This window comes from Pseudophryne corroboree, chromosome 3 (assembly GCF_028390025.1).
Source record: "Pseudophryne corroboree isolate aPseCor3 chromosome 3, aPseCor3.hap2, whole genome shotgun sequence".
Classification (NCBI taxonomy): domain Eukaryota; kingdom Metazoa; phylum Chordata; class Amphibia; order Anura; family Myobatrachidae; genus Pseudophryne; species Pseudophryne corroboree.
In genome coordinates, this window is record NC_086446.1 from 302,229,959 (window position 1) to 302,250,481 (window position 20,523).

The following is a 20,523-nucleotide window of genomic DNA, read 5'->3' on the forward strand; positions in this document are numbered from 1 at the left end:
GGCCAGTAAGTACAGATAAGGTGACCCTGGGCACAAGGCCCAGGTCACCCAACGGGCAACAAGTTAGGCGGGCGCTAGGCCCGTGGGCGAAGTCAGGCCTCCGGCCTGTGTGCAGTTAGGGGGCGCCAGGCCCAGCGAAGCAGTGTTTTCCCCGAGGTGAGTAAAGGTGGCACTGGGCGTTAGGCTCAGGCCACCCTGAGAGTACGGTAGGTGGGTGAGCCGTGCGGTCCCCACTACTGGGTGTTCTGAGTCGGGTAGATAAAGGGACAGCACCGTTTTATGTTGTAACTCCGATAGTGTGATATATGTTGTTACCGTGCAGGGCAAAGTGTATGTGTTGTGTAAGTTGTGCATAGTTGTGTTGCACCACACCCACAGAGCTAGTTTGAGGGCTCTGCTGTTGTAGATAGTATAGGGTGTGACACTAGGTCAGAGTTAGGCCCTGCACGGCTGTTTCTCTTTGCCTCCTTACAGGGACCTGTAAGTGGAGAAGATCGGAGTGCAAGACTTGTGACGGTGAGTAGCATCCGTGTACGTCTGTCCCTTGTTTGTCCCCGAGCGCCGGAGTTAGGATTGCTCACGGACGTGAGAATCCCTTCATCACACTACGTGCGAAAGCGCGAGTGTGTGAAAGCTGGGTAGCTGAGGCTTTGTGCCGGTGATGACCATTCACCCAGCCGGTGAAGGTCGCAGCCACCCCTGGGGTATCCCCTGTTCCACCGGAAGCAGGGTCGATACCCCCTTTAATGTAGACCATTCTCTCCTCAGCTCGGTCGTCGGTCAGCTCCGAGAGGGAATCGCCGTGTCCGGATCCGAGTGAAGATTTCCAGGTCCGTTGAGGGTTCCGGTACCTGAAGGTGAGAGCGAGCGGCGCCTGGTGAGTACCGAGTCTACACCTGCACGGCAGCAGGCACCACCACACGCACCGCAGTCCAACCGCACCTCTCACAATTGCACTTTGTCTGCTCCACAGAGATTTTTCGGAAGCCAGAGAATGAGTTATTCTCCTCCAGACATAATATATGGAATTGGAAACCAAATATGTACAGCACATGCATGCAAGTCACTTCTTATAGTAATGTATAAATACAGAGTATAATGGAAGGTATCTTTTACCAAAAATATAAGTTTTATCAGCATCAGACATGGTATTAGGTTACAAAACAAAATCAACTAACGAGGAGGACAATGCAGAATTTTGCTGACCAGTGACCACCAGTATTATATAGCAGTACGGTACAGTAGGCTACTGCTCTACCTACCTCTGTGTCGTCAAGTATACTATCCATCCATACCTGTGGTGCATTTTAGTTGTGCACAGTATATATAGTAGGAGGACAGTGCAGAATTTTGCTAACCACCAGTATATAATATATAGCAGTACGGTACAGTAGGCCACTGCTCTACCTACCTCTGTGTCGTCAAGTATACTATCCATCCATACCTGTGGTGCATTTTAGTTGTGCGCAGTATATATAGTAGGAGGACAGTGCAGAATTTTGCTGACCACCAGTATATAATATATAGCAGTACGGTACAGTAGGCCACTGCTCTACATACCTCTGTGTCGTCAAGTATACTATCCATCCATACCTGTGGTGCATTTTAGTTGTGCGCAGTATATATAGCAGGAGGACAGTGCAGAATTTTGCTGACCACCGGTATATAATATATAGCAGTACGGTACAGTAGTCCACTGCTCTACCTACCTCTGTGTCATCAAGTATACTATTCATCCATGCATGTGGTGCATTTTAGTTGTGCGCAGTATATATAGTAGGAGGACAGTGCAGAATTTTGTCTGGAGCGAGTGCTGACATCTGGTCCGGACTGAAGGACCTGCCAACGATTACTGACATGTCGTCTACTGTCACTGCATATGATTCTGTCACCATTGAAAGAATGGTGGAGGATTATATGAGTGACCGCATCCAAGTAGGCACGTCAGACAGTCCGTACGTATACTGGCAGGATAAAGAGGCAATTTGGAGGCCCTTGCACAAACTGGCTTTATTCTACCTAAGTTGCCCTCCCTCCAGTGTGTACTCCGAAAGAGTGTTTAGTGCAGCCGCTCACCTTGTCAGCAATCGGCTGTATCAACATACATCACCGCCCTCGCCGCCTATCGCAGCGATGTTGATCGCATATGTACTAACATATGTGATCAATATCGCAATGCAGTGACGGAGGCCCCCCCCGCGATACCTGTGAGGTGGTGTGCGGGTGGTCTCCATCACCTCCCTGGGCTCTTCACCTGCTCCCCTGCCGGGAAGCAGCAGCAGGCTGTCCTCGGCGCCTCCTCCTCCCCACTGCAGTTGGAAGGACCTCTGGCTGCGTTGCTAGGGGGAGGAGGAGATTACCTTCCGGGTCTAGGCTTCCTGGAGGAAGATATGCGGGGGGGGAGGGGGGAGGGGGGGGGGGCATCTGCGGCAGGGGTGGTGGCATCTGCGGCAGGGGTGGTGGCCAGCGAAAAGAAGCGCATAGGCTCCTATAGGGTATCGCCATCCAGAGATGGGGATACCCTCATGGGCGAAAACATGTCGGCTGGGTGATAGTACATACGAAAATGCGATAAAACCCCCGAAAACGGGGGTTTGATCTCATTTTCCTTTTAGTACATCCCGCCCTCAGTCTACATACAGTACATACCAGCAAATCTGTGCAACTTGGTGTTTGAGAGGTCAGAAAGGCCCCTACACCATCACACTTGGTACACACGTATAATTCAGCACCACTGTATTGGCAGCATAAAAACCGCCGTGTACATGGTGAATACAGTCATGGCCTACATTCAACATATTGGAAAATTGCGAACCAGACATACAATACAAAAACAGAACAGATCTTGGTGTACAATTCTATAGTTTGTGTGGGTAGTTTAATGCCTGTATTTGCTGAAAAAACAGATAGATAATGTTAGGGAGAGTCAAGTAGATCGATAGTAGAAGAAAGGGGTTTTGCTTATATTAGGATCCATAAACTTGTATTGATAAGACATCAATCGTGCGTCCACTTAAGGGTTTGTTGAACACTCACTTTATATGTACAAGTGCCCTCTGTGAATGCAGGGTGGTCTTTGAAAGTGAGGCAAAAATTTAGTAACCATCCAGGGGCTCCTTATTGGAGCCCGTCTATGTATAGTAGGCGATGGTATGATACAGATGACTAGCTTTCTCCGCCTAGGCACAACATGATTTATTAGCATAAACCCCTCATCTATTGTTCTCAGCTGCAATACAATACAGAGAACAATACAGCAGGGGGGATTAAGTCATTACAGCAGGGGATTAAGTCCGACTGCCCAGTCTCAATTAATCCTATTAAAGGTCAAGATAAACATGGACCCATCTGTATGTTACTATGAGATTTTTACCGCTTTTTAATCCTGGGTCCATTTACGGTAAATCTAAAAATGCTATTGCTCCTGATCGTCCTAAAATGAATTTAGTAAGACCATCCATATTCTCTGCATTAATGGCCCTAACTGGTGTTATGCCTGGGCACATACAGATGTGCCAAACAGCCCTAGTAAGCATGCCAGGGACTTTGTGATATAGGCCTGTCAAAACACTAATCCCAAGTACCTAATTCACTATGAGGCTGATTCTGAGTTGCACCCAATGTAAATGTGGATTGTGTTGAGTGATGTTTTGCAACTATGTGTTCGCGAAAACCTCTAAAACCTTGTATGCTGCATGCGTTACACAGACCGTATGCACAAAGGCCAGAGACACATGTTATCAGAGAGGTCTTAGAAAAGTGCTGGGTGTTCCCGGGCATTGTGCTGGGTGTTCCTCGGGAGGTTGCTAAATAAATGTATGGAGATGGTCAGTCTTATGGACGAGTTATGGGAGTGTTGTGCGTTTGTCACTGAAATGTTAATCCCTCCATTTGAAGGCAATATGCAGACGGTAAGTCTGCACCTGCCATAGGGCTGAGACAAGTTTCGAAGGTGCGACCAACAGTGGTGATGCATTAGGAATTATGCAGCATGTATGGATGCAGACAGTGGGCGCCTCAGTTCATTTGCATGGATGTACACCAGGGAATGACTTTGAAGGGGCATTTACATAAAACTGCAGCTGGACTACCACCAAAAATACAGCGTCAGCCCTGTCCACCTATGTATCACCCCGATAGGAGAGCTAAGAAGCAAAATTGAGGAAAAAGGCAAATTTGAGAAAAATGTGCAGAGCACCGGAATCCTGCCAGGTGTCACGTGCCATATGGCGCTATAAGGATAGGTGTATAGGACACATCTGTATTACAACTAGTCACTAAGGTACGTATGCTGCAGTTTGTATAATATAAACTCAGGCCTCGTTGCTCCTGAACTTCCCACTTGTTTACTTCTGCAATTACCTGGGATAACATAATGAATTTGTTTAACATCATCCACTAGTTATTTAGGAGAGTGTCGTTAAACATAACCATTAAATGCAGTATGGGAACAAGACATTTTATATTAGGTATAATTGGTCATGATTATCTATACATATACAGTACCTCCCAACATTCATTTTATTTCATGGCAGAGTCCCAGATTATAAAGATCTGTTCCCGGAAATTTCTGAGCTGGTAAATATACCTAGGTTTTAGAAATGAACAACTATACAGTATGACATCTTGTATTTGTTATATGAAATGCAGCACTTATCTTATTTCTGCGTGTACAGTTACATTATACTAGTGGCGTATCTATCATAGTGCAGAGTGTGCGGGGCACATTGGTACAGGGGACCCAGCACCATATACCCTGTGTGGAGATGTGTCTTGTATTCCAGGGCACATCGAGGCTGCAGCGGCGGAGTGCAGGGGATCTGCGTCTCCTGCAAGGTGCGGCGGTGGCTGGCACTGGGGCGGTGTGTTTGTCCCCAGTGCCTGCCAAAGTATGGTGACGGACAGCGCCGCAGCGCTTCAAACTTGGTGCCGTTTCAGCAGCTAATTGAAAGCACCGCCAGCAGCATTTCAAAACCGGCGCCCTCTGTGAACCAAACGCAGCTCATGGAGCCCCGGCCAATCACGGGCGACCTCGGTGAGCCAATCAGTGCTTGCTGCGTCATAGGCACCGCCCCCGGCGAGTGACGTCAGACGCCGCCGGGGAGTGCGGAGAAGAGACAGGCGGCGCGAGAAGAAAGAAGATGCTGCAGGAAGAGCTCCAGAGGCCGCGGAAGAGGCCAGAAGACGTCGAGAACAAGAAGGAAGATGCCCAGCGGCGGCTGGACGTGGAGAGGCGACGGCGGTGCTGTTGGCCAGGACGGGCCAGTGGCAGAAGAGTGCGGCTGAGGACCCGGAGAGGACACCAGGGGTGGAAAGAGTGAGAGCTAACGAAGCTCCCTCCTGGTGCCTCTCCCACTGGGACAGGTAGGTCCTTGGTGAGGGCACCTGTCAACCCCTTCCACCCTAGACCATCAGGGATCGGGCACTAGCCCCGTGGGGTCATTCAGGCCAAGGCCTGTGGCGCAAATTAGGCGGGCATTAGGCCCATGGGTAGGACCACTAGAAGGCATTAGGCCCTAGTTCCAGCCCCCATTTGTCAAGTATATAAGGTGACTCTGGGCATTAGGCCCAGGTCACCCAACCGGCCCCATTATAGGCGGGCACTAGGCACTGGGTAATTGTCTGGACTGTGGTTAATTAGGGGGCACTAGGCCCAGCAAATAGTGTGCCCTCTGGTGAATAAGGGTGGTACTGGGCACCAGGCCCAGGCCACTCCAGCGTGTACATGTAGGCGGGCCCACAGGGCCTGAGCCCCTGGTAAACTACCGTATGGGGAGGTGGGTAGGCTGTACGGCTCCCGCTCCCCTGTAATCTAAAGTCGTTTTTCCCCTGTGTGGAGGAGCGGTACAGCTCCACCCTCATAGCTACAATAGCATCCAGGGACAAGGAAGGGCTGGCCAGCTGTAGGTAGGGATTTAAAGGGACAGCACTGTCTAATCTTGTACTGTATCAGTGAATATTGGTTAAGTGCGGGGCGGAGCTCGTTCTAGTTGTTAGAGCGTGTTGCACCACACACACAGAGTTAGTTGGAGGGCTCTGTTGTTGTAGTTAGTGTAGTGATGTACACTAGTCTAGGCCCTGCACGGTAGTGTGGCTTTTATCACTTTACAGGGACCTGTAAGCGAGGAAGGAAAAGTTCAGCGTGCAAGATTTTAGTCTGGGACCGTTTGTGGAAGGGAGCAAGGGGGGAATCAAACGTGCCGCTGCGTCACTATGATTGGCTGCCGGTCCGTGAGCTCAGATTGACTCGCATGGATGCCTGCTGGTGTGCCAGCTGTAATCAGCTAGCGGCCTGGCACCAAATCCCTTTCGGCGTCCGATAGCAGATAGCATGTACAGAAGCAGCTCCCTTGGCCATATGTATACAGTTTTGCAACATAATCCGCAATATGCAACAACTGCAACCACCAGTGCATTAGCCACAACCTGCAGGTTAGGGTTAGCCTTAGGGTACTTCCACTGCAACCGCTGAAACAGCTGCATTGCTGCACCACCAACTGCGAACATTGTTAGCATGTCAACAATTCATTGGTGTTGATATGCTCAAACATATGACCATTATGACAATATCGCTAAGCTTGTGTAGACGTGATAAATGCCAACATTCTAACCATGAATAAAATGGGTTGCAGCCGGGATCCCGGTGGTCAGCATCCCGCGCGTCAGGTTTGGTTCTGTTCCCACTCTATGGATGTCGTGGACACCCACAAGTTGGAATAGTCCCTTCTAGTTGGCTTGGCATGCCGACTATCAGTATTTTAATTGTTCAGGATGCAGGAGGAGGATATGTGACCGTCGGTCACATAACTACATCCCAATAAAATATACAGATGTGCCCTCCGATACTTAGCACTTTGGCAACATATGGCGCCAGACACCCGCCGTACCCACCAACTGAGACGCTCCAACACTGGTAGCACAGCAAATCTTTTTCAAATTTTGCTTATTAGTGGCAACAAAGCCACAGACATATGTAATTACTAAATTTACACCATGTTTATGCATTTATTTATTTTATACAAAAGTTGTATTTATTCACCGAGCACTTCACCACTGAACAAGTCGGGAGTAAGTACACGGTAACAGTCTCTATACTAGGGTAAGTGCCAGAGGTACCAATTCATTGCATACTATCTTTCTGAGGGGAGGTGGATCTCCTCAACCCCCACAGGCAGCATCCCTACCTACAAACACAGAGATACCCAAGTGACCAGCGCATCCTTCAACCAAAGCCACAGACAAAGCCACTCACAATGTACCAGAGACACTAGGCTGCTACGTTTCTTACCCAGGCATTGCTATACACAAGTACTAAGTCGCAGATGAAGCAACAGGTGCTCGTATCAGAATCCTTTTCAGATGGATTTGAGACTTGCATACAGATGTACACACAGATGTAGAAGTACCGCAAGTCAGTGCCATGGACAGTGTATGCTATTGCATAGTTTTGTCACTTCTGGTTGTTCTAGCAGTGCGAATAAGATGCTTTGGTGCTGATACTGTACAGTAGCGGATCTTGCCACGGGCAAGCAGTACTTTTGCCCGGGGCGCCGCCTTCCGGAGGGCGCAGGGCGCCCTCCGGAGGGCGCCGCACCAGCGCAAGATCCGCTACTGGTGTGTGCCCCCTGCTGCCCGCTGCCCCCGGCCGCTACCGCTGGGAAGGGAAACTAGACGCGTACGCGTCTAGTTTCCCTTCCTGGAGAGGTCCTTTACTGTGCGGTGCGCGATGACGTCATCGCGCACCGCACAGCAAAGGTCCTCTCCACGAAGGGAACTAGACGCTACGCGTCTAGTTTCCCTTCGTGGAGAGGACCTTTGCTGTGCGGTGCGCGATGACATCATCGCGCACCGCACATCAATTCAGCTGTACAGGGGGCGTAAATGACCACGCCCCCTGTACAAAGCCACGCCCCCTAAAGCCGCCCGGGGCGCCACAAGCCCCGGAGCCGGCCCTGATACTGTAGCTCCATGTATTGTCCCTTTATATATTTATAAATATTAATAATGTCTCCTCTTTGACGCCTCTTTTCTAATGTAAACATACCTAGCCTAGTAATCCTTTCCTGATAATCCAGTGCCTCCAATCCCTTAATCAATTTAGTAGCTCGCCTCTGAACCCTTTCGAGTTCCAAAATATCTTTTTTATCGTGTGTTGCCCAGAACTGTACACAGTATTCAAGGTGTGGCCTCACCAATGATTTATATAGTGGCAGGATTACACTCTTATTTGCCTTCGTTACTGCACTTTGACATTGTGTACTGATACGAAGTCTACTATTAATGAGCACCCCCAAATCAGCCCCAAATAGAAAGTGACACCAGGCAGTCACACTGAGCTGCTCTCATGGGGAAAATATATAGACATTGCTGTTAATCTTAGGGCTAGGACAAGTTACTGCATTGATGTTTTATTTCCTTTAGTGAATATATACAGTAAGTTACAGCAAACTATGATTAGCAGCCGATCAATTAAAAATTTAAAATCTTAGGTTTTAAAACAATATATTTTTTTAAATCAATAAACAAACTGAGGGGCAGCTGTGAGACAGAAGGTAAGTGGTAGAAGGAAACTGGACTTTCACCTGTTTATTATATTACATTGTCATAGCGTCCTATTCAGAGGTACGATTGACAAGCTCCAGTATAACCATTTGGGAGACAATGCAGGCATTGACGGTGACCGTTCTACAGGGCTGTGCCGTTCCCGTTTTGTAGGCGTGCGGAGGCCAGTGTTTATGTCCTCCAATTTCTGGGCCCTGCATGAATGTTACTCCGATGGTCGATGTTCACACAAGTGATCCGATGGCTGTGACTTAGGTGGTAGCAGCAAATCACAATAGCTGGCAGGAGCACAAGTCACTCCCTGCAGCATTAGCACATTTTTGCATCGCTGCTGTGTTCTGTGTATACTGCATCTATTTCTGAATTCCCCCAATAGCGCCATAGAACTAGGCTTATTGGAAGATATGGACCCACAGGAAATATGTGTCTATGATAAGCAGTAGAATATGCGGATACTGATGGTGGTGTTGGAGGTGGATGTTAACCTTCCATTAAGTGTTTTTCAATGGTTAGTAATTAATATGTGCTGTAAATTTATCATAGTGTTAGAATATAATTACAGCTAGTCCACTCTCTCTCAAATCCGTTCCTCACGCACCAACAACTCATGACTTAAGGATTTCTGTCTGTGAAAAAGGCAGGATGATTACTGAGCCAGCCAAGCAGACTGAAATTCACATGTACATAAAGATATCCTGAAAACATGAACAGTCAGTGGAGTGTGAAGACTGGATTTTGAAAATACTGTGGGAAATGCATAACAGGCGCACTAACTAAATCAGACCTGGCCAACTTGTGGCTCTCCGGCTGTCGTGAAACGACAAGTCCCAGCATGCACTGCCACAGTGTAGCTATTAGGGAACTTATAACTAATGTTTCAGTATTTGAATCCACCTAGCAAACTATGGACTAATGATGAGTAGTGTACAGTACACAGATATATGCAAACTGTTATGTTCACTTTGTTATCAATATGCGCTCTTCCTTCAACAGTGAATATGTAACATTTGAGTGCTCCCTACTGCTATAAATGTACGTGTCCAAAGCTTTGATTAGAGCTTCTCCGTAAGTACTACACAGTGACAAGGGAAATAATAATAAAGTACTTTTGTCTAGTGTTTATTGACTCTTGAAAAACAGCTTTTACACAAAACAGCATAAAGCACAATGATGAACAAGGGATAATATTATGTTTAATTTATCAGGCAGAAAGATACATTTGGGAACAACTGGAATTGAGCTATAAAGACTACGCAGAAGGACAAGATGTAATGAAATATGGTAAGGTAGTCCTAAAGCGTGGAAGTGTATAACTAAACATAGCCAAAACATCAAACAAGCCAGAGGTATGTTTTCCAAAAACACAAAACACAACATAATGGAGTGGAAAGCAATATGATAAACAGGTACAGAAAATGGATGTTGTAAATGAAATAAACAGCACATTCTCAATTTTAGTTTGGGACATTTTTATCAAATTTAAAGCAACCTATAAAACAACAAGTAAAGGGACCTTTGATAACATCAGATGCTAGATGGTTATATCTTTTTTTTTAATGGGCTTTAAGAGCTAAATTCTAATATTATATTGCCATAAAATCATTATAACCATATTAAATTTGACTTATGTCTGATATCTCCTATTAATAACTGAAAAACACAAGGGGCCTTCTTTGTGAATGGTAAGATGGCCAAGATGCAGCACAAAATTATTTCTGGTGCCATCACACCAGTGGTGCAAGTTGGTGGGTACGGCATACCATTAAGAATTTAGCCATGGGTACGCCGTACCCACCGCCGCCGGGCCGCCGCTCAGTGTCCTCTCCAAAGCCGCCGTTAGCGCTGCCACTGTGCGCCAAGTCTCTGCCTCGGTGCCTCCCCTTCCCAGCCTGCTGGGAGCATGATCTTGACGTAATCACGCTTCCGCGGTGGGCGCACACAGTACCCTGGGGGCTGCCTGGGTGGGTTGTGGCCGCGTCTCTCTCTCTCCTTGTCCTTGAGCAGCGCAGCGGTAGTGCCAACTTGCAGGGGTCACTCAGGGGGCATTAGGATAACGGAGCAGGCTCCTGAGGTATAGTATACTGTAGTGTAGTACATACTATTTGTGTCAGCGGCGTAGGGCAGTGTATGTAATCACCAGTGGACATGGTGATTTCAAGAACAGCAACTTCAACACCAAAATAACTATCCTTCCTAATATATAACTGTATATGTGTGTATGTGGCAATGTGTATCTGGCACTGTGGGGCAATGTATATCCGATACTGTTGGGCATTGTATATCCGACACTGTTAGGCAATGTATATCTGGCACAGTGGGGCATTGTATATCCGGCACTGTGGGGCACTGTATATCTGGCACTGTATATACACAACACAGTTGCGCAATGTATATCCGGCACTGTGGGGCATTGTATATCCGGCACTGTGGGCCAATGTATATCCAACACTGTTGGGCATTGTATATTTGGCACTGTGGGGCACTGTATATCCGGCACTGTGGGGAAATGTATATACACGACACTGTTGGGCAATGTATATCCGGCACTGTGGGGCAATGTATATCTGGCACTGTGGGGCATTGTATATCCGGCACTGTGGACCAATGTATATCTGGCACTGTGGGGCATTTGTGTATCTGGCACTGTGGGGGCATTTGTGTATCTGGCACTGTGGGGGCATTTGTGTATCTGGCACTGTGGGGCAATGTGTATCCGGCACTGTGGGGCAATGTGTATCCGGCACTGTGGGGGCATTTGTGTATCTGGCACTGTGGGGCAATGTATAGCCGGCACTGTGGGGCAATGTATATCTGGCACTGTGGGGCAATGTGTATCTGGCACTGTGGGGCAATGTGTATCTGGCACTGTGGGGCAATGTGTATCTGGCACTGTGGGGCAATGTGTATCCGGCACTGTGGGGCAATGTATAGCCGGCACTGTGGGGCAATGTATATCTGGCACTGTGGGGGCAATGTTTATCTGGCACTGTGAGGCAATGTGTATCCGGCACAGTGGGGCAATGTATATCCGGCACTGTGGGGCAATGTATATCTGGCACTGTGGGGCAATGTATATCTGGCACTGTGGGGCAACGTATATCTGGCACTGTGGGGCAACGTATATCTGGCACTGTGGGGCAACGTATATCTGGCACTGTGGAGCAACGTATATCTGGCACTGTGGGGCAACGTATATCTGGCACTATTGGGGTCATATGTGTATCTGGCCCCCCCATATGTGTATCACGCCCCCATTTTCATTGGCCATGCCCCATGTGGCATTTGGCCACACCAATTTTTTTTGCGCGCGCACACAGTACCTATAAGACAGTTTTTCTACTTGCACCACTGCATCACACCCAGGGGCATATTAAGAGAGGAGGGGGCCGGTGTGCAGTGTCCCCCTGGGTACCCTCCTCTCTAGCCGGCAGCACAGTAGTTTCTGAGCACTAGGGTTACTAGGAGAAAATAGTGCTGTGCCAGAAACTAGCACACATGCGCAGGACTCCGGAAATATCACGCAACAGCCATTTTCCAGTGATTTTGCTACTGTGGTGGAGAAATGCCCGCCACACCATTTTCTCTGTGAATTGTGCAGCGCTGCCGATATGGAAATTTGGAGGGTAAGTAATCAAGAAATGGGTGCAGGGTGTGCCTGTGGCCCATCTGCACAGCACACCTTGCACCCATTATAGATAATGCCACTGATTTAGCTCCTAGATGAACCTAGGTATCTGCATTGGTTTGCAGAGAAAGAAAAGTGGCGTTAGCTGTGATTGTGTACGCATAAGCACCTTGTCCTATTGGAGAAAGAGTGCTAGATACATAAAATAATAATAATTAATTATTATTATTGCAGCAGCTGATGGGAGGGGAAAGAGTGTTTCTTGTTATATACAAGTAGCCTTTCCAGAGCATCCAGCCACCCCCCACTGCGTGCATCCCTGTAGCCAACATCCAGCCACCCCCCACAGTGTGCATCCCTGTAGCCTACCTCCAGCCACCCCCCACAGTGTGCATCCCTGTAGCCAACCTCCAGCCACCCCCCACAGTGTGCATCCCTGTAGCCTACCTCCAGCCACCCCCCACAGTGTGCATCCCTGTAGCCTACCTCCAGCCACCCCCCACAGTGTGCATCCCTGTAGCCAACCTCCAGCCACCCCCCACAGTGTGCATCCCTGTAGCCTACCTCCAGCCACCCCCCACAGTGTGCATCCCTGTAGCCTACCTCCAGCCACCCCCCACAGTGTGCATCCCTGTAGCCAACCTCCAGCCACCCCCCACAGTGTGCATCCCTGTAGCCAACCTCCAGCCACCCCCCACAGTGTGCATCCCTGTAGCCAACCTCCAGCCACCCCCCACAGTGTGCATCCCTGTAGCTAACCTCCAGCCACCACCCACAGTGTGCATCCCTGTAGCTAACCTGCATTTGCCTGCATTGGTTATATATATTATATAAACAAACTGTTTAGGGGCTCATTTACATTTGGACGTAAGTCATTTTTCTGACATGCCTCTCAGGTAGTGTACGACTACTTTAACACCACGCTCATAGGTGTTGTTTTCACAATCTCCCTAAAATGCTTTTTCAAAAGTAGGCAAGTATGTGTCATTGTTCTATAACTATGATGACTAACTTAGGTCATAAGTGAGGCAAAAACAAGCTGTATTGAAAAAGAGCACTTGCACTATTTCCTATGATGGAAGGGGTAGTTCTAAAGTTTTAGGACGCTGGATTCTGTTGTGATGTTTTAACTTTGCACACTGCACCTCTACAGGTTAATCAAAGTCATCACATACTAAAGGGCCCTACAGACTCAGCGATCAGCCGCCGAGCTGCCTGACGGCTGATACGGCAGACGGGAGATCCGGTGGCGGGAGGGAGGTGACGGAGGGAGTGAAGTTTCTTCACTCCCCCCGTCACCCGGCTCCATAGCGGTGCATGCAAATATGGACGAGATCGTCCATATTGGCCTACATACACAAGCGGCAGGGCACCAACAATGAACGAGCGTGGGGCCGCTCATCGTTCATCGTTGCTGTCTCTACACTGAACGATATGAACGAGTTCTCGTTCATGAATGAACAAGAACGTTCATATCGTTTAGTTCTATCGGCCAGTGTGTAGGGCCTATTAGGCACATAACCCTATTTTGTGGGCCCTTATGGGCTCTCCATGCCCCAGGGCGACACTGCTAATGCTGACCACCACCCTCTGGCACAGTTCAGTTTTGAGGGAGGGGGTGCTGTGGTATTCACTTACTTTGGGCAGCCTGCCACCATGCTACATGTCTGTCCATGTCTATGTACTAAGCCTTGGAGAGAGAAAAGGTGGACAGAGATAAAGGGGCAGATGTTCTAAGACTTGCAGAGTGAAAAGTGGAGTAAATAAACTACCAACCAATCAGCTTCTGCAATTTTTCAAAGACAGCCTGTAACATGACAGGATCTGTATTGGATGTTACTTTACCTCCGTTCATTTTATCTCTCTCCAAGGTAAATAGACCCCCAAGTACAGGGGCATTTTAAGAGAGGAGGGGACCCGCGTGCAGCCTCCATTGTGGGCCCCCTCCGCTCTGCCAGCATTAGATTCTGGTATAATGCATGCGCAGGTCCTGGGAACATGGCACCCGCGCCTTGTTCCTGGGGACCTCTCCAGTGCGCATGCACAAATCACTTGGAAATGACTCCTGCAGCCATTTTCCAAGTGATTTCTGTCTTCAATGCAAGGCTGCTGTCGCGGGACTCCGGAAGGGTAAGTATAATATATGGGTGCAGTGTGTGCGGTGTGGGCCACCCACACTGCACCCATTATAGGAATGTCTATGCCAAAGTACCAGCCAATCAGCTCCTAACTGCCATGTAACAGGCTGTGTTTGAAAAATGACAGTTTGGAGCTGGTTGGCTGGTACTTTATTTTTGTCCACTTTATCTCTTTCCAAGACTTAGTACATGGACCTTATAGTCTGTGATGATCTAAACGTCAACCCATTGACAGACATTGCGGAGGTAGGTTAGAACTCAAATAAATAGACACTACAATAATTGAATGTACAGACAGTACCAAAGAAAAATAACCCAAGAGAGAATAATCAAAATCTAAAAACACACGTACAGTAGGTCATGATTCAGATGTGGTTGTTCTTGCTGCTGCTGTTGCTATCTTTTGCCCCCAATCTCCATTGCAGAGTGCTTGTAGCTCTAAAGTTTCTATTTTCTTGTGCTGACAATATATTCATGATTGCACACTGTGGGCAATGTCCCTGGATGCGGTCAGGATGCCGGCAGTCGGAATCCCGGTGCTGCAATCCTGACACGTGGCCATACTGCTGTGGGGAAGGGATGGTTAGGTTTAGGCTGCGGGGAGAGGGGATTAGGTTTAAGCACCCCCGGGGAGGGTTAGGGATAGGCTGCGGGGGAGGAAGGGTTAGGTTTAGGCACCACTGGGGAGAGCTAGGGTTAGGCTGTGTTGGCAGGGGGGGGGGGGTTGGCTGCTAGATTGGAGAGTTTAGCTTCGGGGGGGATTTGAGGGAGGGTAGGTATACTTACCTAGCCCCATTTGGGATTATCTCCTTTGGGATGGTACGGACGGTCTTCTGACCGCTGGCATCCCGACCACCAGTAAATCATATCACGCAAGTGAGTGATTATTTGCAGACTGCACATGTGCAGGGTGCCTTTGCAATCTCGCTCGGAGTGAGAGGTGTGTGTATATGTGTCAATCTCTACAGCTATTGCTATGTAATAATACAGTGCAAGTGTAAAGTGCCGACGAGGCAGTATATGCCAGTGTGTCCCTCAGTGAGCCATGACGTCACACGCACAACACACACTTTATATTTGGAATCAACCTCACCTTACCGCTTCCCCTCTGTACTATTTTGTGTTACCAACTATTTCTCTCTACATGCATGTCCAAATTCAATGGAAAGCTCAACATGTACAGATGGTGTAATGGTTAGCATTACTGCCTGACAGCACTGAGGCCATGGGTTCAACCCCCACCATGGCTCTAACTGTGCGGAGGTTGTATATTCTCCCTGTGCTTGCGTAGGTTTCTTCTAGGTACTCCAGTTTCCTTCCACAATCCAAAAATAAACTGGTAGGTGAATTAGCTCCCATAAAAAAAAAATACCCTAGTGTGTAAGTGTGTGCATGCACATGGGCAGACTAGATGGGCAAAGTGGCTCTTATCTGCCGTCAAATTCTATGTTTCTATTTCCTTCTTCAAGAGTCTCCAGCTCCACTCAAATCTCCCTCGCTGTTAGTAATTTCCTCAACCTGCTGCCTTGGTATCACACTTACAGTAACTGCATACCTCCCAACTTTCCTATTTTCTAAAGAGGGCCACACGCGCGGTGAAGCCGCTCGTGCTCCCAAAAAGGGGCATGGCCTATGAAAAAGGGGCATAGCTTTGTGGGAGGACCCGCGATCGCGAGCCACGTCACTGAGGGGGCATGCCCAGCGCTCTGTGATCTGCTGGCATGCCCCCTCTCCTCATGTTTCCAGTGAACAGACGCTGTGCGCATGTGCTAAGCAGGGCAGCGATGACAGGAGCCTCCCGACTGCCCCCATCCCACCCCCCACTGCGGGACACTGCGGACTGTTCCGCGAAAATCAGGACAGTTGGGAGGTATGGTAACTGTATTCTCTGCAGCTGTATTCCCCTTATTTCAGTCTCTATCCTAGTCCTATTGCATCCACTTTTTAAGTATTATTACCCAAAATGCTATCATCATTTACAGCCTTGTCTGCTGCAATCACCTATATGACATTTCCTTCATCTATCTGTCCCCCTTCAATACACATTAAATGCCACAGGGAGACTGATACATCTTTCTCTCCACTCTACATTTGTACCACTTTCCAGATGTTCTCCACATTTTAATTAGCTGCATTCAAAAAAAAGAAAACACATATATAGCTTAGGAGATAGATCTAAATGTTAAATAGAATGTTTCTTAAATATTATATACTAGAAATGTGAACCTGGGACAACCCAGCCGTACCCCCATCCCTCTATACATACCCTGTTCGGGTGCTGCAGGGTTCCACTCTCCTGGTCTGTCCCATTTCCATCGCTGCAGAGGAAACTTTCCCAATTCATCACAGAGATGGGACAGGTTATCATTTACATTTAATTATGTATAGTGTGTGAGGTACATGTACTAAGCCTTGGACAGTGATAAAAAGGAGAGAAATGACCAGTCAATCAGCTCCTAACTGTTATTTTTGAAACACAGCCTGTAACATGGCAGATAGGAGCGGATTGGCGGGAACATTATCTCTCTCCACTTTATCACTCCCCAAGGCTTAGTACTTCTCCCCCATAGTCACTATCCATATAAAGATACATTGTAATTGACATATATGCTATATAAAGTATGGGTCATAATATTAGCAGAAGAAAAGAGATTTCACGGTATGTAACCTTTGTACAGGTGTCTGTCTTCTGAATGTCCTTTTGATAGAATAGTATGATAACTAGGGTAGTTTTTGAGTCCCTGTAGAGCCATGTGAGGAAGCAGTCTCATGTATGTGCGGCTCACCCCATGGTGAGGGAACTGGGAGATCACAAGGAAGAAGCGTTGGTGTGAGATCTGTTACACGAGATGCTCAGCGTAGTAACAGCACTGCAGCTGCCAGATTCCATCAGAAAGGTTTTGTTTTTATTTCACGTAGAGAGTGGGCTGCTGAAGAGAGAATGGATGTCCTTATGTTTCCATACTGTCTATGCAATTTATGGGGGGATATTAGTGACCTATTACAGGCTGAGTAGGAAGTAATATCACAGCATGGCAATATTGTGTCCTGGTAAGTACATGTAACAAAATAAACATACATCGTGATTTCTAATGCATTCTTATCCAGTTCCATTGTGCAGATCCCCATAGTTCAACTACTATTGTAATAAGCTGAAATGAAATGCTAGCTATTAAACATGGGGGTATCCTTATCACTGAATGTATACGTGTGCAATTATTGTACTTTGCTAAACAGAAAACTTTCTTCTGTTTCTTGTTACCATGTAATAAAGACATCTTAAAATAAAAATATTCACGATTGTAGATGATTCTCTTTATTCCCAGACAATATAAACTGCTCAAAGGAGAAAAGTTTGAAAAGGGAAATCTAGTACACCCAATGGACGAAAGCCACATTCTTTATGGAAGCCAACACTCGTGTCATTTGGGTACAAGGCCAGGAACACAATTACTGTAGGTACATGGAGTGGACACGTTTCTGCAATGGTATGGGTAAACCACTGTGTAAGCAATTTGGGGTGTGGTACTGCAGGTGTAGTGGGCTGCTGCTTGGGAGATCGCTCACAGGTGGGTGTAATTACCGGGTCTCATGTCAAGTGTGTTAGGTACTATTTCTATTTACAGCTCTGCTTGATCTGTTTTAACCAATTAATGTACAGTACGTAATTCACCTGCTGTATAATAAAGAGAGGTGAGATACTGTATAGAGGCCAATTTATGAGCCTCACTATCTTGCCCCGATAACTATTACTTCTTATAGCTACATATTGCGGCAACAAGAAATTATTTTTTGGTACAATTTACAAAGAGTCTCTGGCTAGCTAGCTTGTGCTGTCACTTATTTATTTATTTATTACGTTTCTTATATAGCACAGCATATTCCGTTGCACTTTACAATTAGAACAACAGTAATAGATCACAACTGCTTAAAAACAGACAGACATAGAGGTAGGAAAGCCCTGCTCGCAAGCTTACAATCTATATGAAAATAGGCATTGATACACAAGGATAGATGATAATGGTCCCCCAGATTGCTGGGTTTTTAATGGGTTGTATGATATGATCACCCAGCAATGTTGGCCAAGGGTCAGGAGGGTGTAAGAGTAAAGAAAGACAAGATATGTGAGGTTATGTGTACTGTACAGAGAGGATGTAATTAGATAGGGAGGCACTGAAGGTTATGTGGGTGGGTCTGGAATTTGATAGGCTTGTCTGAAGAGGTGAGTTTTCAGGGAACATTTAAAGGTTTGGAGACTAGAGGTGAGTCTTATTGTGCGTGGGAGGGCATTCCGGAGAGTGGGTGAAGCCCGGATAAAGTCCTGGAATTTTGAGTGTGAAAAAGTAATACGTGTGGATGAGAGACGCAGATCTTGTGCAGAGCGGAGAGGTCGGGTAGGGAGATATTTTGGGATGAGTGAAGAGATATATGTTGGTGCAGTTTGGTTAATAGCCTTGTATGTAAGTAAAAGTATTTTATATTTAATATATTAGAATACCGTTAACCAATGGAGGGACTGACAGAGGGGATCTGCAGACGATGAACGTCTAGCGAGGAAGATTAACCTCGCAGATGCATTCAAAATGGATTGTAGTGGTGAGAGCCTATGTTTGGGAAGACCAGTCAGCAGACTATTATTATAATCAATGTAGGAGATAATGAGAGCATGGATTAGAGTTTTTGCTGTGTCTTGTGTAAGATATGGTCGTATTTTGGATATGTTTCTTAGATGTATGTAACATGATCTTGAGACAGATTGAATGTGAAGAACAAGGGATAGTTCAAAGTCAAGAATGACACCTAGGCAGCGAGCTTGTGAAGTAGGGATGATTGCCGAGTTATCAACAGTGATAGCGATATCAGGTTGGTACCTACTATTGACTGGTGGAAATATAATTAATCCTGTTTTGGAAATATTAAGTTTGAGGTGGCGAGATGTCATCCAAGATGAAATGGCAGAAAGGCATTCAGTGGCACGCCCCAAAACAGATGGTGACAAATCTGGGGAGGATAGGTAGATTTGAGTATCATCTGCATACAGATGGTACTGAAATCTGATACAGTTGATTAGTTTGCCAAGAGATGTGGTATAGATAGAGAAAAGCAGAGGACCTAAGACTGAGCCTTGCGGTACTCCAACTGAGAGAGGTAGCGAAGAGGAGGTGGAATCAGAGAAACGAACACTGAAGCAGCGATTAGATAAGTAGGATGAGAACCAAGAAAGGGCTGTGTCCTGAAAACCTAGGGATTGTAGTGTTTGTATGAGAACAGAGTGGTCAACAGTGTCAAAAGCAGCAGAGAGATCAAGGAGAATAAGTAGTGAGTAATGGCCTTTAGATTTAGCAGTGACCTAATCATTCACTTCATTAGTTAGTGCTGTCTCTTGGACACGAAATCCTGACTGAAGTGGGTCCAGTAAGCTGTGTGAGTTAAGAAAGTGTGTGAGGCAAGTGTAGGCAAGTCTCTCAAGTAGCTTGGAGGAGCATGAGAGCAGAGAGATGGGACGGTAGTTTGAGAGAGAGTTAGGGTCAGAATCATTTTTTTTATCAGAATGGGAGTAATCGCTGCATGCTTGTACAGAGAAGGAGAGATACCAGTAGACAGAGAGAGATTACAGATTTTAGTTAAGGTTGGGATTAGCACAGCAGACAGAGCTTTACTAATTTGTGAGGGTATAGAGTTAAGGGGAGAGGTAGTAGAGTAGGCAGATGAGAAGAGTACAGATACTTCATCTTAATTTGTCGGATTAAATGAAGAGAAGGTGTTAGAGGGTTCAGGAAAAGAATTGAGCAGGTCACTGGCTGTGGAAGAGCATACCATTTCATTTCAGATCTTATCAATCTTGTCCTTGAAATAGATCTTGCACACTGAAAGTGGCTGGTGGGTTGGGTGAGGGAGGGAGGAAGGGACAAGAAGTGATTTAAATGTATTAAAAAGTCACTTGGGGTAAGGTGCTTGAGCAGAGATGAGAGATTGGAAATATGTTTGTTTGGCAATATCCAGAGCATTACGATAAGTGTTGTACACAGTCTTATATGTGAGAAAGTCACTTGAACTACGAGATTTACGCCACTGGCATTCTACTTTACGTGAGAGTTTCTGTAGGTATCTTGTGGACATCTAAATCTATGTGGAGTGTGATGGGTAGCCGGAGCCACTTCATTTTGTGCTGTTTCTAGAGTTTGGTTAAGGTGTGAT

The 20,523-nt window shown here is 46.8% G+C and overlaps 1 protein-coding gene across 10 annotated transcripts in view; it reads right to left on the bottom strand.

The window, feature by feature from the left end:
* The window catches only part of PHACTR3 (phosphatase and actin regulator 3), a 419,279-nt gene that overhangs the window by 89,089 nt on the left and 309,667 nt on the right, over window positions 1–20,523 (bottom strand). Inside the window, exon 9 of one of the 10 annotated variants that reach the window (XM_063959372.1) lies at window positions 16,908–17,255. The exons of the other annotated variants lie outside the window; for them this stretch is intronic. Within the exon in view, the coding sequence (XP_063815442.1) occupies window positions 17,237–17,255 (19 nt within the window). The 3' untranslated portion in view covers window positions 16,908–17,236. Of the gene's footprint in view, window positions 1–16,907; window positions 17,256–20,523 lie in introns of those variants that run through there. 10 annotated transcript variants of the gene reach the window in all.